The sequence below is a fragment of the Helobdella robusta genome (genome assembly GCF_000326865.2).
Source record: "Helobdella robusta unplaced genomic scaffold HELROscaffold_68, whole genome shotgun sequence".
In the NCBI taxonomy this organism is placed as follows: domain Eukaryota; kingdom Metazoa; phylum Annelida; class Clitellata; order Rhynchobdellida; family Glossiphoniidae; genus Helobdella; species Helobdella robusta.
Genome location: NW_008705387.1, coordinates 814,851 through 840,010, shown reverse-complemented (window position 1 = coordinate 840,010; position 25,160 = coordinate 814,851). Strand labels below are relative to the sequence as shown.

The following is a 25,160-nucleotide window of genomic DNA, read 5'->3' as shown; positions in this document are numbered from 1 at the left end:
TTGTTCAAATAGAAGCACAAACAATTTTAATTTATTATAAATATGAAACTGTATGCTAAAAGCTTCGTTGTTGTCAGAGCAGAACAATAGAAAACATTTTTGGTATACATTCTCATAAGCTTATTACCCCGTGAATATTGTTATGTAAATTTATATGTGTGTATATACATTTAAACATTCGTAAAATATATTTGAAATATATAATGCACACACACACATGTATATATATATATATATATATATATATATATATATATATATAATTTATATTTGTTATTCTTTATAAATCAACTCTGTCACTGCTAAACGCAGAGCTGTGCGAATCTTAGCTATATAAATGTTCATATTATTATTATTAGTAGTAATAATAGTATAAGGAGATGAAAATTAATGTGATGAACATCAGAGATGTAAAGTACTGTAAAGAAGTTTAACAAAAAGTTAGGAGTCTCCGGAGAACCGATGGACCAAGTCACGAAGTTATGTAACCCTGGAAGTGTGATCACTGAAGAAGCCAGGTGTTCCGGTGATACCAAACGGATGATAGCAATGGCAAAAGAGAGAGATGGGCTGTCTAAAAAGCTAAAGAAAAATTGGTGAAACCTGGGTGCTGGAAAAAATGAAATGTCAAACTATTAGAGGGATAGGAAATGTTGGTTTGACATAAACACAACAGAACCTGCTTGGAGGAAAAAATTTAATGAATGCGTCAAAACGCAGAGGATTAATTAGTTGTAAAAGAAACGAAAAATTAAATTTTATTTGCATGTTAATTGTTGGTTTTTGGTGGTTGATGAACAGGGTTTCGGTGCAATCTTCAAATCGAGTTTGATTTTGAAAAAATTTTTGTTCCATTGACCAAGTTCTGTCTTGTTATTTTCTCTTGCACCTTGTTTCTGTGTGTTAGAATGGTCCTACGTGTTGTGAGTGGCTTGCTAATTTTTGTGATAACGTTTTGAAAAAGTGTAACAGACTGAAATTCTTAAATACAGCAAAAAATAAAAGGTTGAAAAGTGTTGACCAAAAAACTCTAAAGCTATAAATCTATAATATAAAAACAATGCCCAGAACAAACAAACAAAAAATTTGTGCAAAAACAAGTTGGATGAAAACCAATAATAAATTCCTAAAGCAATTGTGTGACAAAGTGAATAGCAATGGCAACCGTTGACAAACAAAGCAGCCTACCTTTGTATCGAAGACGTTTACAAAGACGTTTAGAAAGAAAAATAATTTAAATGCTAAATTTCAATAATAAGTTAACAAACATACGTAGCGTACGATTTAATACCTTAAAGTTGACTCTGTTAAACATCATGTGTCTGCTACTAATTGTCTTAAATATCGTTTTAAAATTAGTTTTCAAATATGAAATCGATTATTTATATGCAACTCGACTAAGCGGTTTTTACACAATATAAAATCACTTCTGATTAACGAAAATAAATTAATAAAAAAACAAGCATTTATACACAACAGGAAAAATTCAATACAGACGTTATAGCAACAAACAAACAAACGAACAAACAAACGAACGAACAAACAAACGCACAAACACAAACAAACAAATTAATTTTCAACTAAAATTATTTACATTCTGTATTCTTTAAAAATAGCACGCTCTTTTGATAACCTAAGTAACAATGCTGAGATTAAAAATAATGTTGATATGTAACAAGTAGAAACATCGTGGTTATTTGAACGACATGTTAAATGGCAAGATACATACGCCCATTCAAAGCGTCGAGTTGATTTTGACAACTTGTGAAACATGTGCCAATTTCAATTTTATTCAAATTTTTCCTTCTTTTTTTTTCTATAAATTTCGGTTAAATTAAACTTTTGAAATCACAATTTTTGCCTTCATTAAAATAATATTGGTGTTCAAACTTGATTCGGTAAAAAAATATGAAATTTTTTTTATATATGCGACCTTCATGCTTTTTTTAACCCTTTGTTTATAAAATACAAAAATAGGTTGGCTCATTTTCTAGGTACGCAATCTGATGTTTTCATAATATTGGAATTATTTAAAATCCGTAATTCAATAAAATTTCATGTGCTAAATAACGTTAAGTGTTGAATTTTTAATTTTAGTCAATTATTTGAAAAAAGGGTATAAGTTTTATGAATATGATACTTGAATTATAAGTTGAAAATAATTCAAATAAATGTTGATGAATATTTTTATATATAAGTAATTTTTCGAGCTTTTTCTCATTTATTTTAAACGTATTTCAAATCTTTTCAAATTTTTGTTATTTGCGTCCTGATTTTAAATATAACAATAATTTTCGATTTTGCAATTTTTGCGTTGCATTAGATTTTAAAACAGAAAAATACTGACGATGATATTGATATTTTCAATATTTCTAAAAATAATATTGTACATTCATATAAAATAAACAATTTATTAAATTTCATTTAATTAAAATAACTTTTAATAAACATATCGAAAAAGACTGAAATAAAATAGTTGGTTTGCAGGCGAAAGACCTTACCGATGCGTGATTGAAGGATGTTCCAAGTCATTCAGACAGCTTTCAAGTTTGCAGCAACACTTGAAAGGCCATAACTTGAATAACAGTCCAAATCAAAGCCTAACTACGAACGTAGAATTAAAATCTTCCGAATCACCTTCTACTTCTAATAAGGTAAGTACAAACAATTTGAATGATGACAGCCTTACGCTAAATCACTGTTTTTCTCTTCATTAAAATATATAATTTTATATTCATTTTATTTATTTTCTTAAACCATTTTTCAAGGATTTAGTCCTGCCAAGACCCCACGATTTAACATGTCAGGTCTGTGAAAAGCACTGTTCGAGTGACCAACGATTTTATCGTCACATGCATAAATATCATCCGGATTTCTGGAGAGTTTTTTCTGGAGGTGTTCCTCTTTCTGAATTTTTAGAAACAACTTCTAACAATTCAGCAAAAGATAGTCCGTTTTTGTGCTCAATTTGTAACAAAAGGTACATTCATAAAACTGGATATATGAAGCACATGACAAGTCATATTTTGCCACAAAAGCATCCCCGATCACCGGAAGGAATGGAAAGGTCGGAATGTTCAGTTTGCAAGAGAATATTTTCTAAAGAAGCATATTTACTTCGACATCTAGAAATGAAAACAGACAGTGAACATAACGCATTTCTCAGCGAAATTAGAAAAATTGGTTTTAACCAAGAATTTCAAGCCAAATTTAGCGATCGCCCCAAACCTGTCTGGCACGATAATTCTAATCCTTTTATTATGTGCCTTCCTGGTGCCGAAGAATTCAAAAATTTTCAATACAATCAAAATGGACATTATAACATTTCGCATCCCGTACCTTTCAACATTTCCCCTGACCAACACAAAACCGATTACATGCCATCGCTTGTGCCCACCACTTCAACTGATTCGTTGAGACCTTATCCAATGAGTCAAGATAAAATATTTTGTCAAACAAACAGTTTTCTGAACCCAAGTGCTAGAGTCGATGATAAATCCTTTTACCAAGACTCTATATTTTCACCCAATAGATCTGAAGTCTCAAATGGAGCTGAAAGCAACTCCACATACATCCATCACCAACATGGTTATTTTTCGCACCAGTCCAGTTTTAACGTGTGCAAGGTCGGTACTTACTCGTTATCTGATTCTCTAGAGAGCAATTTCAACGTACAGAAACATTTGACAAACAGCAATATTTCTTCGCCCACCAACTTGTTTGATCCTTACTTTGGTAGACCTTCCATCTCACAGCACGATATGGCATCGGCTCTTCAACATCTATCAAGATTCACGACCTTCAGATAGGAAGGCAATTAAATTGGACGCTGTGAAATTTAAAACATTTACAGCGTCTTTGTTGAGTGCATGTATAACAAACACACACATCCTATATGTGTACATACAATATTTATTATAAATTAATTTAGTGATAATTTTATAAAAATCTGTGAAACAAACTAAAAAATGTTGCCAAATTTCAAAACCTGTGAATTAGGAAAATTTTCAAATTTAATTTAATTCAATTTTTCAACATCTTGTTCTTGGAAAACACATCAGTTATGCAAAATTATGTTTATTTTATATGACTTGTACATATTACAATATTAACCCGGTTGAACTTCTTATGACTGAAAATAAAGTTTTTTATGGTTACTATTTATAATAAATTTTATTTCTGTTATATTTATTTCTTGTTCATTTATTCAATTCATAAATTTGTTTTTGTTTTAATTTATCCATTTTGTTGGTGGTTAAACTTCGGTTTTATGTTATTTATTACGTCATCGTGCTGATCCGGTGAGAAATTGAGCCTTTGTTTTCCATTTGAAAGTTTCACTTACGTTGGCCTTAAAATAACCAATGCAATTCTAGATTCAATATATTTTAAACTTTAAAATCTTTTTAAATCGTGTATATTCATTTTCTTACTATAGCTGAATAATACTATGTGCGTTCTAACAAATATATATTTTTTAGATTACGTAACGTACATAACATGTATAAAGACACACATGAAATAACGTAACGTCACTTGTTTGCCATCTAATGAATGTGCTCTTGATCACGGGTGTGAATGTAAATAATATCTTTTTGAACAATGTGCATTTAAACGTTTACGCTCACATTTTCAGTCTAAATCTAAAATAATGTTTAACTTAGTTTCTACCAAACCTATCTTATTACGACCCATGTGCATTTTGCCTAGAATGTGATCCATTTTATATAATGATAAAAATCATTTCATGCATCTCTTTGTTAGCTGTCAAAAAATTAATGCATTAATTTTATTTTCAAGTTTATTCAATAAATTTTAACGAATAAGCAATATTATCTATTGATGTAGTTGAATGTTAGAAATGTTATTGGTTCCTCAACTTGGTTCAGCAGGTAATCAAGTGGAATTATTTCTTATTTGTTGCAACATCTAAATTTCAACATCTAATGATATACATGCTGTTTAACGCAGTTAACCTTAACCAATATATTTCTATAGTTGTTCAGTAATAATTTTCTGTCATTTCCAATTATACATCCATAATATTATTTGATTGGTTTTATTTATATAAAAAATGTTTTTTGATTTGTGAATAAAATTTCCAAACCAGCATTTTTTATGTCTTTCGTGTTTATGTTTATACTGTTCACATGAAACTTGTTGAAATTTCAGTTACCAATGTATTTTATCCAATGGCGAAACTTTTTGTTCTTATCCAAATTCATCATGCAGATAGGCCTTAATTCGATTTTTTACAAATCATCTTCAGTGTAGGTTTGGTTTATATAGTTTCTTTAAAGCAAAGTTAGTTCTTTAGCAGAGTTAGTTATTAGTTGGTGTCGTATTCTTCATCTTGTTCTTCATTGTTATTGAAGTTAGTATTAAGGCGTCGAGTTGGTAATAATGCAATCATTCTTTGTTGGATGCTTATTTGGGGTTTATTGATATCTATTAGTATCTATTAGAACAGATTCTGCAATTTTCAGATGTTTGTATCTTAAAATCCAACAGAGAATGGTTACATCATTACCAACTCGACGCCTTATACTAACTTTAATAACAATGAAGAACAAAGAAATGACAACAACAAAGATGAAGAATACAATAACAAGTAATAACTCACTCTGTTCATCATGAAAATTTAATCAAACTGTTTTTATCCAAATTTATCATGCAGATTTCACAAATCATCTTCAGTGTATGTTTGGTTTATGCCAACAATTCGGTAGAATTCTGACAATACTGTATGTTGTCGGATTGAAAATCCTAACGAGTAAAAACTAACAATCCTCAATAATTAATGTAAAACACAACGAGCTAACGAAGTTATTTGTGCGGGCTATTTAAGAAACTGCGATAAATATTCTGATAGGTATTCGGGCTGCTGATGAGACCCCTTTTTTCTTCTCCTGCTCATTTCTATTCTTGGCTCGGTATTCTCAAACATAAGCGCAACCGCAACAATGTATATATATATATATATATATATATATATATATATATATATATATATATTGAATTTGAACAGAATTTTATTCGGCAAAAGCACCGGATATCAAGATACATATGTATGTGTAGACCACCTTAACTAAAAACTGTGCATAGAAATCAAAAGACATTACAAAGGGAAATTTAAAATTTTTAAAGAATAAACAAAATTAAACGGAAATATAAAAGATATTTTAATAAAGAAAAATTGAAATTAGCATGTCGTAAAATGGTTAGACAATATAAGTTTTAATTTGATGCTTTAAAAAGACCCAACGAAGGAGATGCCTTAGCATTATCCAGTAAGGAATCCCAAAGACGCATTGATGAAGATAATGCTGAGTTAAGGAAAAAATTAGATCTAGGCTTAAAGAAGTAGAAATCAGAATTATGACGTAAGATTTCACGTCTTGTATTCTTAGAAGCAGCAAGTTCATTATATTGCGATTGACTGAAATTTAATTTATATATTTAAAAAAAAAAGAAGTAGAAGACGGCTATATAATTGATTAATACTACGAATATTAGCTAAATAAAAATATGGAGTAATATGATCAATTTTACGTAAATTAAAATAAATACGAATGAAAAAGTTTTGAGCTAATGTCAATAAATGAAGCTGAACCCCAAATAGAAATGCAGTAAGTTAAATAAGATAAAATGAGAGAGTTATATAGAGTTAACATAGTGAACCTCGGAAATTTAAACCTTAAGCGATAAATTAAACCTAATTTTTTTAATAATTTAAATGAAACAAGCTTTATGTAAGATAACCAAGATAAATTGGATGAAATATTAATACCCAAAAACTTAACAGAATGAACTCTTTTAACTGTACAATTATTTAAAATTATAATTGGAAAAACAATGTCAGTTCTTATCTTTGGTCCAAACAAGACAAAACAAGTTTTATCTAAATTGATGCACAAATTATTTGCAACTACCCATTCATAAATAATCTTTAACACACACACACACACACACACACACACACACACACACACACACACACACACACACACACACACACACAGACACACACACACACACACACACATATATATATATATATATATATATATATATATTTTTTTTTTACTATATTCTATAAATTCTACCGAATGTTTGGCGAATGTAAATGATAAACAAAATTGGCCTCAACACCCTCCCTTGAGACAAACCACTTTGCACACAACGCCATTCCGATCGGACATCATTAATCACAACAGAAAATTTTCTATTCTTCAAATACCCTCTAATCCAACTGATTATTTTATCATAAACCCTGTATAGAATTAATTTTCGTAACAATTTTGTATTGGACACCTTATCAAAAGTCTTCTCAAAGTCCGTGTATATAACATCCACCTCCTTCCCATTGCCCACCGCTTCTGACCAATTACACTAAAAAACAAGTTGTAGATATCTTATATGAAATTGACTGTTTCTTAAGCAGTTTTTTTATGCTGATTTCAAATTTGTAAACCGTTTTGCTCTATCACGTCAAATTGCTGAGATACTGGCAAATTTATATATTTAGTTTGCGTAAGGAAGAAGATTGTGGGCCAACACATGGTCAATTTATTAACAGTTTTATTTATTGTTATTAGTTTATTTCTATAACCCCTATATATGTATATATAAATTATATAACAATTTTGAAAACAGATGGGTCTTGAGATCCACTCTGAACTGAAATAAGCAAAAGCAGATTTGGCAAAAGAGTGTTTAACACGATTTAAGAAAAAGCGAGAAGAAGACGATCGTAAACCGGGGCGTTTAGGTTCAATTAATATATCTGATAAATACTTAGGAAATAATTTACATTGAGACTTATACATGAACGTGCAAATTTTAAAAATTATTCTATATTTTATAGGTAGCTAGTGCAAGAGAACAAGATATGAAGATATATGAGAAAAGAAAGGGGCACGAGCAACTAGACGAGCAGCAGAGTTAAAAGCTTTACTTAAAGGATACTCATATGAAAGAAATCTACAAAAACATGTTATTACTTCTGCAAAAAATAAATTATCGTGAATACAATTGGAGTATAGGCTGTGACTTAAAAGTAGCAGCTATTCTGACAGAATTGCAGGTGGGATACACAAAATACTGCTGCTTCCTATGCGAATGGGACAGCAGAGATAGGATACAGCATTACGTTAAGAAGAATTGGCCAATCAGAAACAAAATGCATCCAGGAAATAAAAATGTTCAACATCCACCATTGGTTAACCGTGAAAAATTCTTATGCCACCATTTTATATAAAGTTGGGACTTATAAAAAATTTTGTAAAAAAAATTAGACTGCAACAGTGATTCATTTCAGTACCTGCGCAACAAGTTCCCAGGATTGAGTTATGCAAAGGTAAAAGAAGGTGTATTAATAGGCCCACAAATAAGAAAAATGATATCTGATGAACACTTCGAAGACATTCTTGGTTCAAAAAGAGGCTGGGTGGCATTCAAGTCACTTGTATCTTATTTCCTTGAAAATAAGAAAAGTGCCAATTTCGTGGATATTGTACAAAAATGCATTAGTGCCTACAAAGATCTTGGCTGCAATATGTCTTTGAAAATACATTTACTCGACTCCCATCTAGACTTCTTTCCAGAAAATCTAGGTGCAGTCATGACGAACACGGTGAACGCTTCCACCAGGATATTTCAGGTATGGAGTCACGTTATCAGGATCGATGGTGTGCAGCGATGTTGGCAGACTATTGTTGGACCCTTCAACGTGATTTATCAACTCATCAATACAAGAGAAAATCCACAGTCAAGAAATTTTCACCATGAACATGTTAAACAAATTTTTACATAAATTAGGCTTTCAATTGAATCTTTTTTTTAGATAAGTATTAATATTTTAGTATTTAAAGCCGTTTATATTTAAAACTTGTGCGAAAATTTCCGAAAATAAAAATTTAGTGTGAATAATAAAATCCCTTACGTGTTATAATAATAAATTAAAATACAAAATTTAAAACAAAGTTATTTCAAAAATGGGACGTGATAGAAAAAATTGGTTTGCATATTTGAAATCAGCATGTTCAAATTTACTTAGATGGATTATTGTATGCCAAGATATCTGCAAAAAGTTTTTTTTTGTTGTTCAGTGTTATCCAATATTTTCAACAACTGCAAAGTCGTAGATCTACCCTTCATAAAACCATATTGATATGAACTAAACAAACTATTATCGTTAAAATGCAGCAACAGTGCTTCTTTAACAAAATGTTCTAAGACTTTACATAACATACAACTTAGTGATACCGGCCGATAATTTTTAACACAAAAAGGCGATCCTTTTTTAAAAATTGGAACGACATAACTTAATTTCCAATCACTTGGTAAAAACCCAAAATTTAATGAAATTTTAAATAAAAAATTTAGATATTCACACACTGAACCGGCACATTCTACAAGTACACGTGAAAATAATCCATCAGGGCCTGCAGATTTAAATTTATTCAATGAAACTAATTTATTGTAAACTGAATGGCTTGAAATTTGTAATTCCATCATTTCTTTAATACCATATTTATTTATTACAACATCATACTGAACACCATCCCCATTGCTATAAACGCTAGCAATAAATGAAGCCAGAGCGTTAACCTTATCAACATTATCAACCAAAGTAGTTTCATTACCTTCATCATCTATACCGACCAAACAGTCAAGATTGCCCCTATTATTACCTAGTTTACGTACGTGATTCCAAAATATTTTAGGATTTGATTTGATTTTATTCGACAACAATATCACGTTGTCTATTATTAATTTTAGTATTTTGCTTTTGATGGAATTCCTCTAAGTTTTATATTTTATAAAAAAATTGTTGTCCTTTGTTTTTAAATATCTTCTCCACACTCTATTCCTCTCCTTAATATTATCCAACAAATCAATTGGGAATGTGCTATTTGTACCAAGACTCCTATTAACACCAACCGGAATATACAGCCTCATCGAACTTACAATAACATCCACAAAATGTTTCCACTCGCAATCAACAAAATCCTGGTCAATCATATTGCAACACAAAAAACTATCATAACTATAGGCAGCACCATTCAACTGAGACGTTGTTACTACAAGTAACATCGGAATTATTTAAGGCTTCAGATGCTGGACAGATTTCTATACTAGCTCTCCTTGATATGAGTGCTGCCTTCGATTGCGTTGAGCATGATACACTTCTTCGTCGTCTTTCTATTTTGGTATTAGTGGTTCAGCGTTAGATTGGTTAAGATCAAATCTTTTCAATCGGTCTCAACAGGTTTGTTTTAATAATGTCCTCTCTGATAGTGAGGTTCTACAATTTGAAGTACCACAGGGTTCTGTGCTGGGCTCACTGTTGTGTATGCTTTACACGGTTGATGTACTAAATGTGGTGAATGAATTTGGTTTCAGGGAATTCGCATATGCCGATGACATTCAGTTGGTTGCCAGCACTCCACCTAGTTTTGTTGTTGGTTTAAAAGAAAGACTTGTTAAATGTCTTTCTAAGATTGATGTTTGGATGGACCAAAATGGCATTCGAATAAATAAGTCCAAAACAAACTTACTTCCCGTTCGTACGTGGCAAAGACTGTCACAGACTGACTTAAATTCAGTTGAAATTGATGACACTGTGATTGATTTTTGCAGGAATTCAACTATCTTTAGATTTACTATCGACAGCAGTTTGAATATGTGTGATCACGTGAAAAAAGTGTCTGCCATGTGTATGTTTCAGTTTCGTCGTCTTAGACTAATTAAAAAGTGTTTAACTATAAAAAATTTATGCGCTCTTATGCAGGCTTTCATTCATTCACGTTTGACTACTCTAATAGTCTTTTGTATGGTGTTTCTAAAAAGGAAATAGCCATGCTGCAATCAGTTCAAAATAGGTCCGCCAACACTGTTACCGACAGTAGCTGTTGTGACCATATTACGCCAGTTTTAATCAGCCTCCACTAGCTACCTATTCATAAGAGAATTATTTTTAAAATTGCTGATATGGTTTATAAATGTCTGAATAATTTGGCACCCAAATATTTGGCCGATAGATGTTAGCAAACAAATGAGATTTTGAGTGACTATGATTTGAGATCGAGTAGGGCTAATACATTGGTCACGACTGTGACCAAGCTTAAGATTGGTTCGCGTAATTTCTCTGTAAGTGGTCCATCTGTTTGGAATGCTCTTCCTTGTTGCTTGCGTCAAACTGGATTATCACTGGGTCAGTTCAAGAGGGAACTTAAAACACACTTGTTTCGAATCTGAATTTTAAAAACTTGCTTCTTTTATAAAGCAGTAAAGCGCCTATGAGAACACTGTAAGTGTTATAATCGGCGCTTTATAAGTTTCCAAATAATATATATATATATATATATATACATATATATACATATATATATATATATCTATAATTATGCACATATACATATATTTCAAGAGATTGCATTCATCAGATTAGAATATTGAATCGAATTCGTGGATCATTGAACGTCTCTACGCTGGTTCATGCATTTGTTCACTCGAGAGTTGATTACTGCAACAGTTTTTATTATGGATTGCCGGACAAGTTCATCCGTGTACTGCAGTCTTTGCAAAATCGTGCGCTAGGGTTGTGGTTGGCGGTCGATGGGATGATCATGTGACACCTATACTTAAAGAATTGCACTGGCTAACTGTTACTAAGAGAATAATTTACAAAATTTTTATTTTGATGTATAAGGTACTCAGAGGTAGTGCTCTAAAGTATCTGCAGAATAAGATCAACAGTGATTTGCCACGTCCGTGCTCAGTTTTAAACCCTCTTCTATTTGTGTGGTAAAACTCAGGCATAAGACGAAAAAAACGTTTATCTTCATGATCGAATTGATGTTAGAAAATTCGTACATTTAAAAAAGTGATTAGGTGGTCACAGATTGTAATTGAATGGAGATTAAAAGCAAGTATTGTTTAGAACATTTATAAGCAATAGAAATTTGTACCATAAATTTTAAAACGTTAAGATATGTTTGAAGGTGTAGTCCATATGTACTAGTTTCAAAAAGAACGATTTAAAAGATAATTAAATAAAATTTAATTTAATTGAGTAACGACATCTCCTTTGATTAAGTAAACGTCCACTGTTTGTCAAATTCGTATTATAGCAACGCGATGAGCCTAGCCAGTCGGTTATTATTATTATCACGTTTAACAAAGGCGAAGACAAAACTAAGACAATTTTAAAACAATAAATTAAATAAATGTCTAAAAATGTGTCCAAAAAACCCCAATTTTCTTTCTCTGACTATGTCACATACACTTTTTTGTCATCCAAGTTGATTTCTGATGGTTTCGTTTTTTTCTTTCTGCCTCCAACTAATTCTCACAAATTTCGGTAACACTTCATCTCAAATGTTTCCAGTCTGTCTTTGTCTTTTTTCTTTATTGTTCATGTCTCACATGCATAAAGCAAGCTCGGAAAAACGCAAGATTCTATCATTCTCAACTTTGTTTTTATAGATATATTTCCACTTTTCCGTATTTACTTCAATAATGCAAACATTACTTCTGTCAATTTCTTTTGTGCAGTTGTTGTCACAGGTTATGAAACTGCCAAGATACACAAACTCGTCTACTTGTTCGAGTTTTTCTGATTCTATCTAAAATTCCGCATTGTTTCTGCCTTTCCTCGTAATCATCAACTTCGTTTTGTCTTTGTTGAGATGCAACCAGTGATATTTTCTACCAGCATGTATTAGTTCAATTAACTTCTGTAGACCTTTTTCACTGAAAGCAAGAAGATCTATATAGCCTACAAACTTGAGATCTTTGACAGTTTTCCTTCCTATATCAATTCCACCCAATTTTGAATTTGTGGTATATATATATATATATATATATATATATATATATATATTAGGGTAGTCCCCAAAATTAAAAAGTTTTTAATTTTTTGTCTTACCCCTTAATTTTGTTACCACCCATTAGGTAATACTTGGTGTAAAATCTTAGGTCAATTGGTCAATATTTAGAGGTCGCCCAAGGGCTCTGAAGTTTTACCTTATGGGCCTAATAATTAATCCAAATTGCTAATACAACGTCTTTGTTTTTTATTAACAGATCTTTGTCTGAAAAAGTAAACAACATGGCTGAGTCAACAAGAAAGAAGCAGGATATTTATCTTCTAGGCCAGCCTCTAAAAACTGCCATTCTGGGTAACAAGTTACCAGCAAAAGGTGAAGTGATGCGTCGCTTTCTGTACATTCATTTGTTAGAGAAAATGACAGTTCGCGATAGTGAGACTGCTGTTATAAGAGAGGTATTTCCAATATGGCAACGGGCCAGAATTTCTACAACTCAAGAATACAACGCCATTAAGAAGCTGGATGATATGTTTAAACTGTGGCAAGGATTAAAGATACATTCTAAGAGAAATCAGATGCTCAAAGACGTCAAGAACAAGCATTCGTTCATTCACGAAAAGATCTATTTGATATAGCACATGCTAATGCTATTGAACTGATTCAGATACAAGAAGACAGAAAATTTTTGCTGGCACAAAGGGAACCGGGACGGCGTGGTTATATGAGTGGTATAGATAAGAATCTGGCGCTGAAAGAGGCACGCTCGTATGAAAGGAAAAGAAGACAGGAGAACTACAAATTAAAGTCAGTCCAGGCGCAGGAAGAGATCACTGCCGGTGCATGTTCAGCTGAAATAAAGCACAGTTCCAGTGATTCATTGTCAGAAAGTGAATTATAAAAAGACAGCATTGCCAAACGTGTGCAGGTAAAACGAAGTAGGAAAAGCTTCTCGATGTCCCGTCCACATTGTGCAGTTAGCAGGAAAACTGCTGCAGCACTTGATCGAACGAAGACTTCTGATAGAAAGGCGACGTACATCATCAGTGGAGTTGCCAAACACCTTGGCTTAAATGCTGGAAATCTTGCCATCAATAGATCCTCAATTCGACGAGCAAGGCATAAGCATCGTCAAGAACTTGCGTTGGGAATTCGAAGGAATTTTTCTCCAGACGTTCTTTTGGCTGTCCATTGGGATGGGAAGCTCTTACTTGATTTGACCGTTAATCAGAAAGTTGATCGTCTTCCATTGTTGTTGCAGGAGCGGGAGTTGAAAAGCTCTTATCAGTTCCAAAACTAAAATCTAGTACAGGGGAGAGACAGGCTACAGCAGTGCACGAATGCCTCTTAGAATGGAACCTAGAGGAGTCTGTTAAGGCATTAGTGTTCGACACTACAGCGAGTAATAATGGAAAGAAAAATGGAGCATGCACCCTGCTGCAACAAAAATTAGGACGTAACGTGCTTCACATAGCTTGCCGTCACCACATATCTGAAATAATACTTGAGCATGCGTTTTCTGCATGCATGTCGTCTAATACGTCAGGTCCAGAAATAGCACTCTTCTTGCGCTTTCGAAATGAGTTCAACAGCATTAACCAAGCTGGTTACCATACAATTATGAATGATGAAAGCATGAACAGCAACGTTGAACAACACAAAGAAGGTATCGTTAGCTTTTGCCTAACGCAACTTGAACAATTTCAGCCAAGATGCGATTACAGGGAACTACTGAAGCTTTCACTTATTTTGCTGGGAGAGACACCGCCAAGGGGAGTCAGAGTTCTGCAACCTGGAGCTCTGCATAGGGCACGCTGGATGGCGAGACTAATATACGTTTTTAAATTGTACATGTATCGTCATCAGTTTCTGCTGACAAGAGTTGAAGAAAAAGGAATCTGTCGCTTCATCGTTTTTGGCATCTCTGTGTATCTTAGATCAAGGTTCACGGCTCCAGATCTTCTTAGTGCTGCTAGACATGATCTCCTGCTGGTAAAGAGAATCCAACAATTCAGAGATGTAGACTGTGAAGTTTCTGTTGCCACTGCAAACGCACTTTCTAGACATCTATGGTATGTTAGCGAGGAACTTGTTGGAGCTGTGTTTTTCGATGATCAGATTTCTCATGAGGAGAAAGTGTTGATGGTTGATGCACTGTCAGTGGAATCAAAAACAACCAACGACTTCACCAAAAGATTGCAGATGAATATTAATGACATATCTGATGAAATGTCTGTCAAAGACTTTGTGTCTTCGAACACCATGTAATTCTTTGCAATCCTCGGACTGCCTCACTCATTTCGAAACAAGAGACTCTCCGAATGGAGAGAAGATGAACAGTACAAGAAAGCTTTTGAAGTTGTAAGCGGTATAAAGCCAGTCAATGATTTTGCAGAGAGATGAGTTGCTTTGATGCAGGATTTTAACAGAGCAATAGTATCGTCTGAAGAACAAAAGCAGTATTTTCTGCAAGTTGTTGAGTACCATTGTACCCAGTATCCAAACCCAAAGAAAAAAACATTAGTGGGAGGAAATACATCTCCTTAACAACTAAATGGTTTAACAGTGACAATGGGTACTGGACATAATAATTTTATCAGGTAGTTTGTAGCAGTTTTGTCATGTTTTGCAACAAAATGCTAATACGTATAATTAGGTGGTAGCACAGGACACTTTGACTCGCTTAGGCAACCTCTAAATTTTGTCCATGGTCAATAAAATTTTATCATATTACTTGTTATATATGAGAAAAACAAATAAAATGGTAAGACCTGAAAAATTACGCGTTTTATTTCTTCCAATGTAATTGGGGACCACCCTAATATATATATATATATATATATATATATATATATATATATATATAGAAAAAGAGAGAGAGCAAGAAAAAAAGAGAGAGAGAGCAAGAGAGAGAGACTTCCGGAAATTTCCGCAATTCCCGTTCCCATGCTCACTTCCAACATACACACGTTAGGTAGCTGGTTTGAATTCACTTCTTTATAATAAACCAGAAAACTACAAACTAGGTTACTAATTATTTACAATATAAATGAACATATATTTTGGAACATTAATTGTTATTTCAATGACTTGCTGACGCTTCAAGCTACATCTAATTGCATGCAAATGGCTGGTCTCAGTAAAGATGGACGCATTCCCATATACATGGAATAACTGAAATAATTGATCTCGTTTATAACTTTGCCGATCAATGATATCTACAAACAAATCCACACAAGCTCAATATGACCCAAACCGAATTCGAATGTATTAAATCTCTTTTTCCAATTCACTTCATGCCATCTCATTTTAACATTAATGTTCATATGCAATAACTACTATTCTCTGCTCACTCATAGCTCTGATTCCTTGAAGACTTCTAAAAAAATGAAAACGGAATGATGTTGCTGAGATGTGGTTTTTAAAAAAAGTTATGAAAATCAGTTAGACCTTTCAAACTTCCAATGATGATGTATTGAAACATTCTGGTTATAAAATGAAGAAATTACTACAAATAAATCCGACGGGGCATTAGAAGTTTTGCGTTTGCCTTATACGGAGGGAAAAAATGGAAGATCTAACAACTACTGGAAAGATTGAAGAGAGAAGAGATCGCGGTCAACCACAAATAACATTCGTGAAGTCTTTGCGTCACTTTCAATCAATCAATCACTCAATCAATTAGCTTATAAAGCGCTATTTCCGCGATGTTCAACAGCGCTCCTCAATGAATTTTGAAAACAGATGGGTCTTGAGATCCGCTCTGAATTTTGCAAGTGATGGAGAAGTAGTCAAAGAAGAAGGTAGAGAGTTTCAGAGAAAAGGACCAGAAAAAGCAAAAGCAGATTTGGCAAAAGAGTGTTTAACACGAGTTAAGAAAAAGCAAGAAGAAGAAGGCGATCGTAAACCGGGGCGTTTAGGTTCAATTAATATATCTGATAAATACTTAGGAAATAATTTAGATTGAGACTTATACATGAATGTGCAAATTTTAAAAATTATTCTATATTTTATAGGTAGCCAGTGCAAGAGAACAAGATATGGAGATATATGAGAAAAGAAAGGGGCACGAGCAACTTTGTTGAATATCACCACATTCCAACTACTACAAAGTATTAAAGATCGGGTTTTGTGGAGGTCAATGGTCGCCAATGTTCTGGAGGGATAAGGGGCAAAAAAAAAGAAAAAGATTATAAAAATTAAAATATGTCTTAACTTTAACTATATATACGTTTTACAATATAATACACTGTTGAGTTTTTACGACTTATTAATATAACTTTGGAAGATATTTAACGTTAATTGGAATTATGGATATATATATAATATTTATTAATATATATAATATAATAATATATAATGTATATATTGTATCCATGGTTGGAATGTATGACAAAACAAAAAATAAACTAATGCATTATAATAAAAAAATTTATTACAAAGAAAAATTTTAGCCTGAGAAACCTCACCAACTTAGTTGTCGTTCGTGATTCGTTGCCAGCGTAACTTCTGTTTGTGTTCGTGTGTATTCACGTTCGCTTTTAGAACTCTTTCTAAGGAAGATTATTAATTAGCTAATATTTAATTAATTAATTAATTAGTTATTATTATAAAAGCAGAATTGGGTATTAGACCGGACAACAAATATTTCTATTCAAATTCATATTATTTTTGAGCTGATTAACTCTCATTTCAATTTTTTAATTGATAACGAATAGGGATTATGTCGTGATTAGTAGCTTTGGAGTGATTAGACATATTAACCATTTATTAAAGTATTAAACATTAAAGGGTAAAGATTAAATAACATTATAAATAATATAATTAAAATTATTTAATGATCAAAATGTCTCTTGTTATCGAAAATCAGAACACTGAAGCTTTTTATAATAATGCAGCTGGTGGCAACAATATGCAGTCCAGTTTCACATCACCACAGCAGTCTGTTATAAATTCTCAAGAACTCTCCACGACTCATGGGAATTACGATCCTGTTAGCATTAATAATGTTAATGATCAATTAGGAAATCAATTAATTGTACCCGCTCCGATGTCGACAAATATCATCATGTCTTCATCTGCTGGTTCAAATCAAGTTGCTGTTAGTTATGATGGTCGCAGAATGAGGAGTAAAACTAACATCAGAAAAACTGTGGACTATAATCCTTCAATTGTTAATTGGCTACATGTATGTTGATTGCTAATTTCTTGTTTCATGATTTTAAATTTAAACAATTTTCTTGGCAGAGAAAAACTAAATTAATTGAAAATTATGATGTTGAAGTATTTTTAGTTTAAATAACACAAAGTTGATGTTCCTAACGCATTATTATTAACAGTCATGATGCAGTTTTGTATTTATGTATATGACATTCATATTTGACAGGATTACTAATCATCATTTTTTTGTAGGGTCGAATATTTCAAAATGACCATCGAGACCGACCTTGTATCCAGCCTGACCAAATGTACAACTACCTCATGCTGCCTCCCCCAGCGTTCCTCGACAACCCGATCAATTGCCTCTGCACCAGGTCCATCAGGATGGCCATGAACAAAGTCAAATGTCCAATATTCACTGTCAAGGTTGCAGAGATTTTTTTTCTAGTTATTAAGGGATTAACATTAAGGAAATGTTTAACTTCAAAGGAAGTTTATGCTCAAGAAGATTATGCTGCTGAGTAGTTTTGCAGTAAGATGAATGAAAACAGAAATGTTTTAGTTTATTTGAAATCCTATTGCAAGCATAACATTATTAACAAAACTTGAATTTGTATTGAAAAAGCAGATTAAATAGAAGAAAAATAACAATGAATATACAACCTACTATAATCATTAAATCAAATAAATTGAAATAACCTCTATTGGCTTGTTACGAAAAATTGATAAATGCACTAAACAAAATAAAATAATGAAATAAAACACATAAAAGAATTCACTTATATTAAATAAATATAAATTGAATGAACTTCTAACCAGTGGACGCCAGAGGGACGTCGATTGGTGACGGGTGCGTCGAGTGGTGAGTTCACGTTGTGGCATGGATTGACATTTAGCTTCGAAACTATACTTCAGGTTTTTCTTTCATTAACTATTAATAAACTCATTCTATAAAGTTTAACAAAATTTTCAGCAAGTTGTTGCTTTTAAAAATTGCAATTGTTTTCATTAACAACAATGCTAAGTAATAAAATTTGAAAGAAGTGTGTTTCATTTCAAATTGATTACTAGTATTAAATTAATGTTATGCAGGCCCATGAGTGTCCTGTTCGTTCAATGGTGTGGAGTCGCAACGACCAGTGGATGATCACAGCTGACCATGGTGGCTTCATCAAGTACTGGCAGAGTAACATGAAGTACGTCAAGATGTACCAGATCCACAAAGAGGCCGTTAGAGGGCTGAGGTGCGCTCTCTTCCTTTGTTTGCTTTTAATTTTGTATTTACACTTATACTGTACACACGCTAGTTTTATTGAATTTTATTCAATATGTTGCAGTTTTTTATACGTTTAATTTACAAGTGTAAGCCATCATCTTTCTGCCAGGATTTTAAATTCTCACTTTTCTTCTTTTGAATTGAGTTGCTATCATTAAAAACTGTTAACCATTAGGAGTTGAATTTTTTCTACTGGCTCATTTGGTACCTACTCAATGTAATTCTTTTGAAATATTAATTTTTATATTTTTTTAGTTTTTGTCCATCTGACCAGAAGTACGCCTCGTGCTCCGATGATGCCACCGTCAGAATTTGGGACTTCCTGAGAGGTGAAGAAGAAAGAATACTGAGAGGTTGTCAACATTCCTTTATGCATTACTTCAGAAATTTTGATTATTTTAATTTCTTCATAAAGTTAACTATTATTATAATTATTTTAATTTCTTCATAAAGTTAACTATTTTTTTTGTTATGCTCTCCGGCTAATATACTTTACATGATAGGTAGCCTTAGTTTTGGTAAGTTTATTTAAAATTGTTTCCTGTTTTTTTCAATTTTTATCAACATTGGCAGTAGGTAAGTTAGTTATATCTGCGGTGAATATAGCTGTGTTTATTTTTTACTTCATCGGTGGTAAATGAGTTTTAATAAGGCATTTTGGCATATCTTTTTTGCTAAAACTTGTTGACGTTCAAAATAGTTTGCTTAATAAATGACAAATTGTAAACCAGTAGTCTCCAACCTATTTTTGCTTTCAGCCTCCTTTTGTATAATTTTTCTAAAAAAATCCCCCAGCGCCCGACTAACAAACTCAGGTATAGAAACTTGAGACGAAGGTAAATTTAAGAAATATTTCTTTAAAAGCATAGTTTATATATATATATATATATATATATATATATATATATATATATATATAAATTGAAAGGGGACCATATTTTATACAGTATTGTATGAATTTTACAGAATTGTTGGCATTAATCAATTTAAAGTTTGTCTTTTCAATTTCCTTAATAGAATTTTCTGGAAATTGTTCAATTTGTTTAAAATAGAATTATCTAAGTTCCTCAGGAAAATTTAATGAAACTGTTGTTATCCAAATTCATCATGCAGATAGGCCTTATTTTGATTTTTTATAAATCATCTTCAGTGCAAGTCTATATAGTTTCTTTAAACAAAGCAAAGTTCTTTAGCAAAGTTTATTAGCTGGTATCATATTCTTCATCTTTTTAGTTGTCATTCCTTTGTTCTTCATTGTTATTGAAGTTAGTATTAAGGCGTCGAGTTGGTAATGATTCAATCATTCCTTATTGGATGTTTATTTGGGGTTTATTCATATCTATTAGGACAGCTTCTGCAGTTTTTAGATGTATTGTGTTGGTGTTTTGTGTTGTTGTCAAGAATTTGGTGGGTTATTGGAGTTGCACGTGTTGATTGCAGGTGAGATTTGATGGCTCCTTTTTGTGTATGCATTGTAAGACGTCTTGATAGTGAAGTGGTCGTAACGTCAATATACGAATGTTGTTGGCGCGCACAGTCATTAGGAGGGCATTTAAATTTATATATTACATTATTACAATTCAAAGTAGAAACGTCTTTAGGAGTGCAGTTGTTTTTTAAGACCAATATACATTCAACAAAGACTATAGCAAGATATTTAAGAATAACAATGACAACGACATAGTTCTATATCACAGAAATCATATGTCAACGGCACATAAAATAGACGAAGTCGTCCTCAAACAAATCATAAAAAGAAATGCTTTATTAATCTGTGATACTAATAAAATAAAACTCAAGACATGCCACAAGAATTGTAAGACATAGCAATTGGTCTTAAAGAACAACTGCACTCTTAAAGACGATTCTACTTTGAAGCATAATCATATAATATATGAATTTAAATGCCCTATTGACGACTGTGCGTGTCAACAACATTCGTATATTAATGTTACGACCACTTCACTATCAAGACGTCTCACAATGTATACATGAAAAGAAGCCATCAAATCTCACTTGCAATCAACACATGCAACTCCAATAACCCGCCAAATTCTTGACAACATCACAAAACACCAAAACAAAAATCGAAGTAAAGCCTGAATTCGGATAACAACAGCTTCATTAAATGTTCGAGTTGACTTTTGATAATTATATCTTCAACAAATTGAACAATTTCCAGAAAATTCTAGTAAGGAAAATTGAAAAGACATACTTTAAATTGATTATTGCCAACAATCCGGTGCAGTTAATACAGTGCGGTGCAGTTCATACGGTTGGGAGCGATTTTATAACCCAGCGTTGCAAACGTTTGTTACCAGGACACGGTGCAGATGTGAGGTGCATCGACTGGCACCCGTACATGGGCCTGCTGGCATCGGGCAGCAGGGACGCACAACAACCCGTCAAACTGTGGGACCCGCGAACTGGAGAGGCCCTTGTTACCATGTTAGTCCACCCGACGATTAATTAATTTTATATTCAAGTTTTTCTATTTTAAGCATTTGCTTACTTTATGTTTCAATCGTGCAACTGCCTACCAATTGAAGAATAAATGGTGGGTGTCTCACCGGTCAGAAAGTTATAAAAAGCTGCCTAGCTGATGAGAACTTTTAAGTGTAACTGAATAATGATCAGACATTAATAAGTAAGAAAGATCTGATCTTAAGAATTCAGTGTGAGAAAACTATGATTAAACTTTAGAAGAAGAAATGCCAAAGGATTAGTTTGAACTGGGCATAAAATTAATTAATAAGTTGAATTTATTTGCTAACAAAAAATGTGTTATAGAGAAACCAGAAGGATGTGTACAATTAGGCATAACAATGGAATAGCAAATGAATTGTAAAAAAGAAACGAAAATTTTATAAAGGCATAACTTTCACTTTCTATGTCTAAAGTTGTTTTTAAGATAAATGCTGGTACTATCAAGAATACTGTGTCAGAATAATGAAGGTTTGAGTGTTGCTTTTGAAGATACGCTGCTAATACTGGCCACGCTGAAACATGGAAGTGATGCTCACGATGTCCCCGCTGTGGTCCGCTTGCAACACAGCTTTGCCTCAGCAATGATTTCATGTTAAATGTGTCGGCATTTAAGGGCAAATCTAATAAAATGATTCATTGCAGCCATGCTCACAAGCACACTGTCATGGATCTGAAGTGGAACCGAAATGGAAACTGGCTGCTGACGGCAAGCAGAGACCACCTGCTCAAGTTGTTTGATGTTCGGAACATGAAGGAAGAGGTCCAACTATTCAGAGGCCACAAAAAGGAAGCGACAAGTAAGCTCACATCCCATTTTGTGTTATTTAAATATTTGTTATGTTTTTTTCACTGCAACTCCGTTGTTTTGCTTCTTATTTCAAGGGTTCTTATGATATGACTTATAAATGGAGTTGCTTATGTAATTTTCACCAATTAACTAATTAGGCAAATAAACTTTAGGATTAACACCTTCATAATAAATGAACTTGACACTTTATTTATAGCAATAGCCTGGCATCCGATTCATGAAAGTTTGTTTGCAAGTGGGGGTTCAGATGGGGCGATACTTTATTGGCTTGTTGAGTAAGTTCATCTGTTTTGTCATTTTTGCATTAAATCCAAACCAGAAAAATTTTATTATCAAGTTGTAATGTTGTTGTGATGTTCACTTTTCAAATGATTGGTTTGCCAGCATCGACAAGGAGGTGGGCAGCATAGAGAATGCCCACGAGACGATGGTGTGGAGCTTGGACTGGCACCCGCTCGGTCACATCCTGGCATCTGGCTCCAACGATCATACAACGTTTGTGTTTCTTCCTCTCCATGTCTTTGCATTTTTCTCCGTTTTAGTGATCTAACAACATCTGCGTATTTCGATCCTTCCTAATTTTTATCTCCTATACAATAATTTGTATGCACCAATTGTTGAATGTTTCAACCAAAAATATTTGATAAATAATGATGAATTGGCCGTGCAGAAAGTTTTGGACTCGCAACAGGCCTGGAGACTTGATGAGGGACAGGTACAACCTCAACACCCTGCCGTACGGAGTCGATGAAAATGACGGTCTGTCCCTCCTCTAGTTATTTGTATCATCTTTTGTGTTTGCAATCGGCAGCATGGTTCTTACATGCCTGACTCTTCTATATTTGCATTTGTTTTACGATGAATTATTAACAGTGATTTTTTTTCATATAACAGTCTGTGACTGCAGATTATTTTGTTTGGTTCCATGATTATGACATTTTATTCAGCATTAACAGTTTTATATTAGCATGATTTATTTATTGTATTGCAGTCAGCAAACACACTCAATCAATTTCACTTTTGATCTTTAAATTTTTTTGTTCTGTAAGAAGAAAGTAATAGATCATCATTATCCTTCTCCAAAGTTCTCTAATCATTATCATCATAATTTTCTAACAACATCTTCATCTCTGTCACCTGCCACAAGCATGAATGATTATTAATTGATTGATTGGTTGATTGATTGGTTGATTGATTGGTTGATTGATTGATTGACTGATTGATTGATTGATTGATTGATTGATTGATTGATTGATTGATTGATTGATTGATTGATTGATTGATTGATTGATTGATTGATTGATTGATTGATTGATTGATTGATTGATTGATTGATTGATATGAATTGTCAGATGTGGAGGCGCACCACGGGGGAGTGGCAGCTGTTCTCGATAATGATCTTGAAGGAAGAAACTCTGTCAATGGTCCGTTGTTTCCGTTAATTTGTTCGTTGTTCGTTGTTTCCGTGTTAGCTTCTGATACTTTTCAGCGTTGTTGGTTTCGTCGCGTACTTGCTACGTTCGTAATTTTGTTTGCCTTGTGGGCGCTTGTTGCTTTTGATGTGCAGTTTCAAAAATAATTTGGTAATTACGCTGGGTTAGTTGTGCTATCTTTCAAATGAACATGTAGTGCAGATGTACTTGTTGCTTACGATCCTAACTCACTGACACCATTCATCATCCACAGTTGCAGCAGCAACGACAGCAGCAGCAGCAGATAAAACATCGTGCAGCTCCTCGACACCTCTGATACCGGGCCTTGACCTCACCTCCTCTCAAGATGAACAGTATGAGCAGGATTCGCAGCAGCAGCAACACAACGATCCATCCCTTAACAACAGTTTCAATTACGCCAGCAACAGCAGCAGCACCAACAATGCCATGAATAGGAAGTTGAACAAAAAATTGCTCCTGAACAAGGCCGTCCCAAAAGAATTTGAGAAGGCATGGATGGAGGGCAAGCAGCCGGACTCCATTGTCCTCAAATCACAACAGCCGGGCCACTTTTTCAACAATCCATCGCTGGGTATTCATTATTTTCTCACGTTAATTGTATGATGCTGGTATTAAGTAACCATTGAATGATGTTGCATGCTGAGGTCGGCTGGGTGGAATTAAATTTATGATTAAGGAGGATAAATCTGGAGAGAATAACTTTCAAATAACTTATTGTTAATGAATTTCGTTTGTGGTGTTTGGTGACCTCCAATTTGTTATTAAAAATGTTTCTTCCTGATGAGAAGAAGATGATTCTGATGACTGTTGGTAATAAAGTAGAGCAACAGATTGAAAGATACTCGCATGCTATTTCAATGTTAACAGCTATCTTAAGCCAGTTTAATAACTCACACGTTTCAAGCAGTTTAAAATGTAATTCGGTTTTTAAGGAAAATTTATGATTGTTAAACTTCAGATGCTCTCGACGAAGAACTGTATGGAAACAGCGGCAACAACAACAACAGCAACAACAGATCTATTGGTGGTCACATGAACAAAAATGTCAACAACACGAACGCATACTCTTGCAGAGCCGCAATGAAACCAAGCATGAACGAATATTATGAAGATGAGTCCTATCAAGAAGATGACTCGTACGA

At 33.2% G+C, this 25,160-nt stretch overlaps 4 protein-coding genes across 4 annotated transcripts; all 4 read left to right on the top strand.

Annotated features, from left to right (window-relative positions):
- Positions 1–462: 462 nt before the first annotated feature.
- On the top strand, positions 463–3,809 carry HELRODRAFT_181208 (hypothetical protein; the record flags this gene model as incomplete). Its single annotated transcript, XM_009030459.1, has 3 exons — positions 463–518; positions 2,477–2,654; positions 2,769–3,809. The coding sequence occupies 3 exons, from the start codon at positions 463–465 to the stop codon at positions 3,807–3,809; spliced, it is 1,275 nt and encodes a 424-aa protein (XP_009028707.1).
- Positions 3,810–8,398: 4,589 nt separating this feature from the next.
- HELRODRAFT_181207 (hypothetical protein) lies at positions 8,399–8,815 on the top strand (the record flags this gene model as incomplete). The annotated part of the gene is made up of 1 exon (XM_009030458.1): positions 8,399–8,815. The coding sequence occupies one exon, from the start codon at positions 8,399–8,401 to the stop codon at positions 8,813–8,815; it is 417 nt and encodes a 138-aa protein (XP_009028706.1).
- Positions 8,816–13,117: 4,302 nt separating this feature from the next.
- On the top strand, positions 13,118–15,101 carry HELRODRAFT_181206 (hypothetical protein; the record flags this gene model as incomplete). Its single annotated transcript, XM_009030457.1, has 3 exons — positions 13,118–13,423; positions 13,501–13,723; positions 14,095–15,101. 3 exons carry the CDS (start codon positions 13,118–13,120, stop codon positions 15,099–15,101), a joined length of 1,536 nt encoding a protein of 511 aa, XP_009028705.1.
- Positions 15,102–17,339: 2,238 nt separating this feature from the next.
- Positions 17,340–23,340, top strand: HELRODRAFT_115778 (hypothetical protein; the record flags this gene model as incomplete). Its single annotated transcript, XM_009030456.1, has 11 exons — positions 17,340–17,536; positions 17,557–18,021; positions 18,246–18,419; positions 18,813–18,908; positions 19,086–19,237; positions 19,525–19,622; positions 21,591–21,717; positions 22,399–22,553; positions 22,761–22,839; positions 22,949–23,059; positions 23,235–23,340. The coding sequence occupies exons 2-11, from the start codon at positions 17,671–17,673 to the stop codon at positions 23,338–23,340; spliced, it is 1,449 nt and encodes a 482-aa protein (XP_009028704.1). The 5' UTR covers positions 17,340–17,536; positions 17,557–17,670.
- Between the last annotated feature and the right edge of the window lie 1,820 nt (positions 23,341–25,160).